Source organism: Nannospalax galili, unplaced genomic scaffold (genome assembly GCF_000622305.1).
Source record: "Nannospalax galili isolate Female #2095 unplaced genomic scaffold, S.galili_v1.0 scaffold1259, whole genome shotgun sequence".
NCBI lineage: Eukaryota > Metazoa > Chordata > Mammalia > Rodentia > Spalacidae > Nannospalax > Nannospalax galili.
In genome coordinates, this window is record NW_008343968.1 from 648,401 (window position 1) to 659,949 (window position 11,549).

At 36.6% G+C, this 11,549-nt stretch overlaps 1 protein-coding gene across 1 annotated transcript in view; it reads right to left on the reverse strand.

Moving 5' to 3' along the window:
- Positions 1–1,116: 1,116 nt before the first annotated feature.
- Srfbp1 (serum response factor binding protein 1) overlaps positions 1,117–11,549 on the reverse strand; it is a 44,486-nt gene continuing 34,053 nt past the window's right edge. The window contains exons 4-8 of the mRNA XM_008840244.3: positions 9,514–9,585; positions 4,918–4,999; positions 3,298–4,012; positions 1,800–1,837; positions 1,117–1,378 (exon numbers count right to left, since the gene is read on the reverse strand). Coding sequence (XP_008838466.1) covers positions 1,197–1,378; positions 1,800–1,837; positions 3,298–4,012; positions 4,918–4,999; positions 9,514–9,585 — 1,089 coding nt within the window. The 3' untranslated portion in view covers positions 1,117–1,196. The remainder of the gene's footprint in view (positions 1,379–1,799; positions 1,838–3,297; positions 4,013–4,917; positions 5,000–9,513; positions 9,586–11,549) is intronic.

An 11,549-nucleotide genomic window follows, 5' to 3' on the forward strand; every position in this document is an offset into this window, starting at 1 on the left:
TTCTTAGAAATGTCTCGAAAGAAACAAGCTCCGGTTCTCCCTCTCCAGTGGCTGCTGGTTTACCCTGTGATAATGGGCTTTTGGTTTTCAAGGCTACCATGAATCTAGGGAAGGCAATGGGCAAATTAAGATGTTAACAACCTCCACTATTCTTACGAAGATTCAGACATTTTTCAGGCATGAACACTTGTGGATAACCGCCAACCTAGTATCAACTCCTGAGTTGTAAACAAGTTGATTTTACTAATCTGGACAATTTTCTTGCTTTCACGGAGGGATTTTAAGACATTGCTTGTTATTATCCTAGGCACCTTCCTGTGTTATGACCACAGGTCTGCATGTTAAAGGAAAGGACTCTAAACAAGTATCGACTGGCTGGTTTCTGTATTGTAGAGGTGTCAGTTAATTCTGAGACTGTATTCTAGGTTCTAGCTAGACTGTTCTAGCTTGATGGTTAAAACATGGAAATTTTACGTGCAGTGAAATATAGAACTTAGTTTTTGGGTTGTGTTGCCACATTTTTAGAATAGTGAAAAAATATATAATCACAAGTAATTACAACTTTGACAAAATTAGTACTTATTTATATATTATCTGTACATCATAATGAAAAGATACTATTTTTGCTTCATTTTTAAAATATATTTTCTAACAAAAATAATCTAAGTGGTTATGATTTCTTATTTTTCATTATTTTAAATGTCTTTTAATTAAAAAAAAAATTACACTTATTTTGTGTGTGAGGGAGGGTGCCACACCGCATAAAGTTTGAGGACAACTTGCATAACTCAAGTTGGCTTTGTTTTCCTACTCCACGATCCCAGCGATACCTGTGAACTCAGGTCAGGAGGCATGGTGGGAAGCGTGTTTATCTGCGGAGCCACCTCGCAGCCCTGTCTTAAACATATTGGATGCTTATTTTCAAGGCAACAACCAAAGCTGAACTAGTGAATTGTATTTCATAAATATGAATGAAAAACAAAACCTAAAATTATATAATCTCTAAGTTCTTTAATGTAGGAAAAATTGGGGGCAAGTACTATTATAAAATGAATTTAGATATATATTTGATTTTAAAAAAGATGATGTAAACATAACCCAAATTCACACAAAAAGAAAAACAGGTCAAAATGTTTTATAACCTTTCCAAAGAGACTTAAACTTTTTTTGACAAAAAGTGCAGATGGTAGTAGTAATCAATCACTGAATGTAATTTTTTTCCCCTGAAACACAGTAATTTTAGATTGTTGCTCCTTTAGTCTCCTGCTTGCTTCCCAGGAAGGATGAAGAGGTAAGTGCGACCGTTGCATATTTCCAAGTCCTCGCTGTGTACCATTTTTAAACTGATTCTTGATCAGAGGTTCATTTCCTACAATATCTGAGAAGAAAAAGCAAAAATGACAAAACTATATCTGAAGAGTATAAAATAGATTTCATCTCTTCAAACCAATTTTTAAAGAAAATCTCATTTTATTTACAGATAGTATCTTACAATTTAAAGCTGAAATTGAACAGAAAGCAGCTTGAAGTTGAAAACTTACGTGAGTAGTTAATTTTGGAGCTAACAATTGCATATATTTCTTACTGAGTGCCTCCTAATAGTATATACTGTGCTGTCATATTTATAGTAACACTGAGAGGAAACCGTTCTGCTAATATGGAAGGTCAAAACAAAAAAGAACCAATAAACACTGGGTATTCAATTCATCCAAACTATTAAGAAATGTAATTTTTATCCTTTCACTGTGGGAAAGTACTGCTCATTTACATACAGAGGCCAGGAAGTCATCAGTACACACCTGGGGTTTTCGTCTTTGGAGCTTGTTCTCTGGGAACCCTAAAAGAAAAAAAAAAGACATTATGACTTTGAAAAGACAAAACACATCCTCTGATCTTACGCGGGTAACACAACACAGTGGATAATGGCAGTCGTGTAGGATGAACAAACGTTCATGAATATCCAACAGAATAATCCAAGGTTTAGCTACATTCAGTATTTGTTCAGGGGTTGGAGAGATGGTTCAATGGTTCAGAGCACTTGCTGCTCTTCCAGAGGGACCTGGGTTTTGTTCCCAGCACACATATGGCAGCTAACAGCTATCAGTAATGCCAGTTCCAGGGGATGCCATACCCTCTTCTGCCTTCTGACCTCTGCAGACACTGTATGTCTGTGGTGCACTTACACAAATACAGAGAAAACATTCATACACAAATCTTAAAAGTGGACAGAATCTTTAAAAAATTTATTCAGTGCCACTATGACTATACACATACCCAGTCAGACCTTTCCTCTTCATCCTTATAGAAAGCTGGGTTCAGTGAAAAACTATCTAGTTTATCTTGTCCTTGTTCTTGTTGACTATTTAAAGTACCTGACGGCGAGGCATGGCTGCATATACCTTTAATCCCAGTGCTTGGGAGGTGAAGGCAGAGGCAGGTAGATCTCTGAGTTTCAGGCCTGCCAGGAGTACATAGTGAGACCCTGTCCCCAAACAAAACAAGAGAAAAACTCAAACATTTTCTGATGGGAAGAATGATTCAAACACAATGAAAACTAACATTTATATTTGTGGTAAGGGATTGTAGTATGCAACCATGAAAAACTTAAGAGCTCTTTCTGGCAAGATTGGACATAGAAGTATTGATTTTCAAGGTTCTAAAGATGTTTATAGACCTTTTCTTAGACCTTACTGAAGAAATCAGCTAATCACAATCTTTACGTTAAAAATATGCCAGTTAGCTTCTGTCAGGTAAGAATGATAAAGGAAGTCAAACTTATTATTTGTAGGAGAACGCTTGTGAAAAGAGGCTAGAATCAAGGATAAAGCAAGACTGGACTACAGCTGTGTTCAGGAGAAATGCACTGTTGGGGAGGCAGCTCTACGCACTGGAACAAGAAAACAGGTAGTGTTTGTAAGGGCCGGAAATCATCAAAAAGCCCCACCACACACTTTTCAGAAAATTCTCTTTATAGAGATAGACACATGAAACATTTTCAACAGCTGTTCATAAAAATGACTTCAAAATTTCAAGGCCTTGATAAATGAAAGCATAAAATTTAGATTCTCTAGGGATATTATTTGGCTGTACCACACTTTGATGTGGAGTGAGACAGGCATGTGCTGCTGTGAGTACTATACACCATCCAACTACAAAGATGGAGAGGACCACATCAGCAAACAGGATGGCCTGTGCAAGAACAATTATGGCAGAGTTTCTTCTATACTGTTAGGATACACAGCTACTTCATCTTGACAAAATACGAAATAACACCATATCGGAAGGAAGGATCCTTACCTCCTTGGACCTTTAGATGCAGATAAAGACTGGAAAAACACCGATTCTAGCTTTCTGGCTTCTGAAATTGGCTTACTTTGATCAGTCCTTCCATCCCAAAGGGTTTCAAGTCCATTTTCTTTGGGTGTCACTTTGGGGATGGGCTTTTGTTCCGTGGCTGAAGAATGGAAACTGCTTTCCTTCTTTCGTGTCCGTCTGACTTTCCCAATGAAGAAGTCGTCTCCACTATCGCTCTCCTCAGACATGGAGGATTGTTTATAGAACCTTTCTTCTGTGCTGTCATCAAAATACTCCTTTTCCTCTTCATTTGACTCTTCTTCACTTTCACTGTTATCACCAAGTGAGCCGCCGGACTCCTTACTTGTGGTTTGACCTAACGCTTTCGTTTCTAAGTCAGCAGGTATCTTCTGTTGTTTGGGGGAAACTATGGAATCCTTTCCTGCAGGCTTTGATGGAGGATGGAGACTGGTTGCTTCTTTGGGTCCATGCTCCATCTTGACCGTTTTTTCTTTTGAATTTCTTACAGATTTCTTTGCTGGAGTTTTCGCTTCTTTTCCTTTTTGCCCACAGACAACAGTTCTCACATGCTGCTGTAGCTGACTTGCATCATCATTTGAACACAAAGCGCCTTTACACTGGTTTTCTTCTAAAGTATTCTGTGATGACTCAACCCCGACAGTATTATGTCTTGCATCTTTAAAGGCCTGTACAGCAGCTATAAGGAAAATAGTGCAGGGCTTGTTTTAGCATTGAACACAAAGCACCGCTGTTTCAGCACAATACTTCTTTTGCTATTTGGAAACATGTAAGGACAATCAGAATCTATACTAAACATGTAAAAGGAATCTAAATAAAGAAATCTTTTCATTACTTAAAAACCAAATTTATAAGGCATCCTCAGATGTATCCATCTTAAATTACCAATGAAAATAAAATTAACCTTTCTTCATGCCTTTGAATTACGGAAAAACAATAAAAAAAACCAGTGAAAACAAAATAGCACTTTAATTTTTGTGGTAATAATGTACTGAATTACTGTTTTCAGACATAAAAATAAGCATCACTTAATCTGTGACAAAGTACTTAGTCCTAGAAATATAGTTTATAACACACATATAAATTATGTGAGAATGACAAGATCAAAAGCAGTTATGATTGTATCAGTATTTAAAGCATATATATTTTATTCAAACCTTTTTACATATAATACACAATATATTAAAATTTAGAAAAAACATACTTACTTTTTATTCCTGACATCAAACATCTTCCACACTTACAGGCACATTTCCACAGTTGTATATATTTTAAAGAAATTTATTTTTTATAATAGAAAATAACTTTAACAGTTAAAAGATCAATATTTAAAATATATGAAATAGCCAGGCATGGTGGTACACACCTGTAGTCCCAGCACTTGGGAGGCAGAGGCAGGTGGATCTCTGTGAGTTCAAGGCCAGCCTGGTCTATGTAGTGAGTTCCAGGACAGCTGGGGCTACAGAGAGACCCTGTCACAAAAAGACCAAAAAAAAAAAAAAAAACCTCCAAAAAAACCCATGAAATAATTTATCCAAACTGATATGCATAAATGCATTAGGCATACAATCATTTAATTCATACCTTTCAGCACATCGATTTTTTTCTTCAGAAGAGGGTGAACTGCTAATCTGGCAACTGCTCTTTCAGTTGCAGTAGAATCTGGCTGCAAATTGAAAATAATAAATACAAGGGATTAAAATTAACTTGGCATTATTAAAAATGATTAAACTGAAATGTACCAATCTTTTACACTTATGAGTTAGGACATAAAAACTGCTGATATTCTCACTATACATATTACCTATGTAATCTCTACTACAAAGATCTTGTTGATAAAAGTATTAGAGCTTCTGAATAACTAAAATAAGCTTACCACTTACCAGTCCTTAGATACTTATAACTGTGCTAGGCATCATTTGAAATGAACTTGTAGGGAAAAAAAAGAAAAGAAACATAGCTTCTACTTTTCAAACAGTGTAAAAGATCTAACTAAGAAGACTAAATTAGTTATGAAAGAATCAAATACCATATTGTGGGAGCGACTTCTGGGGCTTTCATCTTATTTATAATGTAAATAAGCTTAGTAGGTCTTGGCTACCTCCTGTAACTTAAACGTAAGAACTTTTATTCCTCAAGACCCTTTCTTGCCCTTGACCCAGAATAATTCATGAATGTGTATATGTTGTGAAAATACTAAGTGCTACAAGCAGTGATATTCATTGACAGCAATGGATTATCCCACTTGTGTTGCAAACAACAGGTGGGATTAGACTGATAACATCTAATTGGTGGTTGTGTGTGTTGTTCTACATCAGTTGGGGTCAGGAGAGTCACAATTCCTATAGGAAAAGTTCCCTTTTCTATGTGATACTGGACATATGTTGCCAATAAAGAGAGAACAAGGCCTTTGTTCGGGAGCACAGTACACATTCTCAGAACAGTTCCAGTCCCACACTTGGTTGAAATGGATACTAAGAGTCAGGCTGTCTTTGTTTAGGCATCACTCCACAGAACAAGATTAGTGCTAAACTGGAAACAATTTCCTGAAATATTTGAGGTCTCATTAATGGAGACCTAGAAATAAGAAGTTAATGTCATATATTGATACTTTGAATGTATTCTGTCCCTGGTGTATTCTCAGAACCCAACACAGTGCCTACCTAGCTCATAGCTAACACTTTTTGTATTTGATATTAATTGAATGAGAAGAGATTATTCTGTAGTATTTAATGTATTTATAAGTTAAACAATTTGTAATTCAAGTTATTAACCTTAAGTACCCAATATGGCTGACATCATCCAAACTACTATCTCTAGCTCCAATTTGGGACCAGATTGATCTCTATTTGGCATGTCTAAAGAGAATTTAAAATTTCCTACCAAACCTGTTTCTCCTATTATCTTTTCCATCTTACTGCACATAATTTCCATTTTACCAGTTGTTCAGGTAAGGATTCTCCCACAATATTCTTTCCTTCACGTATCACATGACACCTTAATGTTCAATTTAGAACAAAAAGACTGTCATGATAAGACCTTTCCTAAAAAGATAAAATTTAATATCCCAAAAGTTTTTATTAAAAATAAAAACCCTTAATGTTTTCATTCTTAGATAATGCTTCACTTAATTTCTGAAAATTCAAATACTAACAAGAACTAAAAAGAATATAGACCAGGAAGTTTTTTTCTATACAAAAGACCAATACAATAATCTAGACTTGATTTCAAGATTACTTAACTTAGTTAGGAACAAATGAGAACTCAAACTCGGGTCTGTGAATTTAGTCTAATGTTCCCCCTGTTTCCCTCTAATCCATAAACAACAAGTTTCTTTCATTTGTGAGTTAACTCTCAAATTATTTCTGCATTAAAATTACTTAAAGTCCACTTCAAATCTTTTTGGGAAGAAATGAAATAAAAACATCAGAGAAGAAAGGAGGGAGGAAAAAGGCTTCTGAGAAGCAAGTGTGCTCAGGCTCATTCTCTGGGTAGCCCCTGCTGTGACAGGTGACTCCCTCTGCCCTCCCGACTTCCCCCGTGCCCATTTTCCTTTCTCTATTGGCTCTGTAGATTTACTAACTTTTGAGGCTGACAATGTGGCTCTAATTTAAAGGGCAAAAACAACTTCACTAATAATTAATCCAAAGAAGAATGTGGTAAACTTCATTGGAGAGTCAATGTTACACAGGTGTGTGTGTGTGTGTGTGTGTGTGTGTGTGTAGCACAAATACTGTGATAATCTTAAATTTAAATGCATGCTTTTTCAGTTTAAGTCTACTAGTTTTTGTGAAGAGCTTTTACACCTGTGTGGAAAGTCTTCACAGTATTAGGAGGGATGAAGGAAACCACAGTTTTCCTTATTTAAAATGGACACAATGTTTGCCATGGAAAATTCTCAGGAAACTGTGGTTTTTCACACACCCCCAGTTTCTTCCATTTCAAATAAATTAAGCAAAAAATTGGAATACACCATCTTTTAATGGAAAAGTTTTATTTTGGCACTTGAGTATTTATTATCAACACAAAGGAATTTTGTATTCAATTTTGAAAAGAATTCTGTAAATATACCTCTGGATATAAATAACTGTCTAAAAATGAAGAAAAGATTTCTTATGTGCACTATTAATTCTTTGAAATGTTACCTAAAACAACCTGACTATAAATGACAAGGAAGAGGAAGAATGTAATAATACTCATATTAATAAATTGGGCCTAAGTTCGACTCTACACTGTACCTAAAGAAATAAATATTTGTATCTATTACAACATTTAGGAAGATAATCAGAAATAGTCCGATTTGCTGGACTAAATGAGTTGTGGCAAAACTATGCATAATATTTTGGAGATTTTTAAATGTTGAAAATAGACAAAGTATTTCCCATTGCAGGGAAAAGGAACAGTACTATCCTATACACTGAAAGTTTTGCATATATATTGTTTAGAAATTAAGCTGACCAAAAACTTGACACACACACACACACACACACACACACACACACAATAGGCGAACATTACAAGGTATTGTGACATAAGACAAATACAAATCAATGATAAAACCAGTCACTTAAATGTTGATAGAAATTTTAATCATTCAAGCTATCCCTCAAAACATTTTAAAATAAGAGCTTTGCTGCATGACTACTTTTAGCTACTACTATTGCTTTTTGGCTTAAAAGGAAGATAGAGCTCCTCAATGTTTATCTTCAGCTAAATTACATTACATTTCAAGTATACCTTCCTTGGGTCCTATTTTCAGATGTGGACCAACCTCTAAACTTATTGGGCCTATGAGAATATGAACCTTCTGCCAGTTTCATGTGCTCGAACACCTGGTCCCCAGTGAAGGTAGTTGTGGATCCTTTGGGAAGCAGGGCCTTGAGGTATACAGTCCTGTTCTACTTCTTGATTTACCAGGATGTGGGTAAGCCTCACTGGAAACTCCTCTTGCCATGGATGGAGTTTCTTTAGCCATTATGCCTTCTATACCACGATAGATGCTACTAGAAGAATGCAGTGTTAGAAGCCAGCTGCAGCCTTCTCCCTTTCAGAAACCAACCCGCTATGGAGACATTATCTGCGAGTCCCTAATTAACAAACTCATAGGTACCAGGATCTCTCACCCAGGGAAGTTAGTTTACATGAAAGGGGGTACTGGTGGCCATCCTGCCTTTCCTCAGAGCCTGACTGCAGGCTTGTGCTGTGAAACCACCCCCATCTTCAGAAAGGTGTAAGAAGATGCTATCATTTCTGCCATGTCGGCTCTGATTCCTGTCTTCAGAGACCCTGTGATGTTGTCTGTCTCTGATGCTGGGGCCTGAAATCTCAGACTTTCCACCATGCTACTGCTATGGCATTAATAACTCTTTTAATAAACTCTATACTACTATAGTCTCTGCGTCCCTCTTTTTCTTTTGGAGACAGGGTTAGCCCCAGCTGGCTTGGAACTCACTATGTAGACCAAGTTGGCCTTGATCTCAAAAAGATTCACCTGCCTCTGCTTCCTAAGTGCTGGTACTAAAGGTGTGAGCTACCATGTCCTGTCTCCAAGTGTTCTTCTTGAACTCTCCAATCCAACACCTTTCAGATATCTCCTTAAATTGTGAGCCAAAACGAATCCTTCCTTCCTTTAATTTATTAAATGCAGATGTGAAAAGAAACAAATGCATTCTACAAAAGGTGTATGTCTTCAGCCAACATATATAGCTTGTGAAGAACAATTACGTACAAATAGAACAATCACATAGAAACAGAACAATCATGTAAAAACAGAATAGAAAATGATGCTCAACTCCATGTACTTGTGAGCTTTAAGCAAGTGGAAGGCAAGATGAATTTAACCTTTATTAAGAGAATGAAAGAAAAAACTGGTTTAGTAATGCAAAGCCATTGGGCAGTGATGACAATTAGAGATGAATGCTGAAAAGAATCTGGAGCAGAAAGAATTAAAAAACAAAGAAACCAAAAACCCGCTGAACTTTTAGTAGTGGTATAATTTAATTAAATAGCTTCTTGTAACACCTATCACTATTTTATGTGTTTAGCTGTTATAATTTGGTAATGGAGGTCGGCAACAAGTGCCTGAAGAGTATGGAGTAGAATGCCAGGAGAGAACTGCAGAACAGTGAACAGGCAAGACAGGGTGTTCCACACCATTACCTAGTTTCTACCGAGACATACCTTTTTGCAAATCTGTTCAAAGCTGATATCATCACCAAGAGCAGATTTAGTTACTATATCAGGTTTCAATTCCTATAAAAGAAAACACAATAATTTTAGTAATAAGTAAAGTTCCTTTTGTGTCCTGCTTCAGGAAACTTTTATTATTTAAAATGTTAAATAATTTTATGTTACTACAAAAGTTACAGCAAAATGCCTTTAGAAGTTGATTCTCCCTACAGAGAAAAAGGGAGAAAAGAGAGAAAAAAGGGAGAGGATTCAGAAGAAAGCTGTACAAGATCACTGACCATTTCACACATTAGGTAAAAGGACAGGAGTCAAAGGACTCCTGTTTTAAATGGGCAGACTAAAATTAAAAGATTATGTAAGACCGGAAAGAATACTCTATAGGCAATGTTAATACAACAGTAAGAAAGTATGGAACAAAAGTACAGACCTTAATAAATACCAGAATTTCTTCGAAAATCACAGACACATCAAGTGGAGAAATAGTAAATATAACTAAATATTCAGTAAAATGTAAAATGACAGTTGAGAATAATCATTAAAAACAAAACTAAGAATTAAGTCACTTACTATATCCACTGAAAAAAAGATCTTCAAATTGATCAAAAAACATAATTCTATGTTGTGGATTATGTAACAGTCATGAAGAATACAGCTATTTTTAAAAGGCTGAAATTAGCTGGGTGTGGTGGCGCACACCTTTAATCTTAGCACTTGGGAAGCAGAGGCAGACATATCTCTGAGTTTGAGGCCAGTCTGGTCTACATAGTGAGTTCCAGGCCAGCTGGAGCCACAGGGAGACCTTGTCTCAAAAAGACCAAAATTAAAAGGATGTGGGACAGGCAAACAGGAACCATTAGCATGCAGGCGCTGGAAGATAGGGTAAGAAAAAGAACTCAAAGAAGATGACATTAAACAAGACAAAGAAGGAAACATTACCTTCTTCTATCTGTGATAGTTAATCGATCACCATGGAAACACATCTCTTAGTGTGTCTATAAGGGTGTTTCTAGAAAGGTTTAACAGCAAGGCAAACTCGTCCTGAATATGGGCAGGACCATTACATGGACTGGGGTCCTGGACCGAAAAGAGAAAATAACCTGGGTAGCAGCATTCACTCGCTCTGTGTGCAAGGGGACTGGCTCCTGTTGCCATGACAGATTGTATTCCCAAATTCTGAGCTCAAAGAAAGGGGTCCTTAAGTTGCTTTTGTCAGTTATTTTGTCACAGCAATAAAAAAAAATTAATACACTATCTACACACCAAATAAAACACAAGCACTTATATAAAAAATAAAGGAAATGAAGGAGAAACAGAAACAGTATGTCTAGGAGACACTGATACATTTGTTCTCAGTTCACCAGAGTTCAAAATAACTGAAGAAATAATAGCAACAACAACATATGAAGATTTTGACAAAATACAGTTTTGTGCCATATGACGACTACACAACTGATTCAAGTTCCAAAGAGTGTACGCACGCACACACGCACACACACACACACACACACACACACACACACACAAAATCTTAATTTATCTAAGTATATGCTAAGATATCCGCACATGGATGCATGACTGTAATTAAGTGAGGTAACTTGCTTGGTAAGGTAGATATGCCTGATGAATTTATTTAGATGATATCCATGATGATTTGAATGATAATATCCCCCATAGGCTCTAAGTATTTGAATATTTGGCCTAGTTGGTCATGCTGTTTGGGGAGGGTCATGGAAACCTGAGGGGTGGCCAAGCTGGAGGAAGGACATATCACCGGGGGTGGGCTTTGAGAACATATGGCTTATCACACTTCTAGGCTGTCTCTTCTTCCGGTGCTAGATGTGAGCTCTCAGCTTCCTGTCGTACAGGACACATATCTTTTGGAAAAGTAAGCCCAAATACACTCTTCCTTCTATAAGCTGCCTTTGCCATGGTGTTTTACCACAGCAACAGAAAAATAACTAATACAACATCTGAGTGATGTAAACTGCATTTTTACTCAAGTACACATGACACAGTCACAAGAGCTA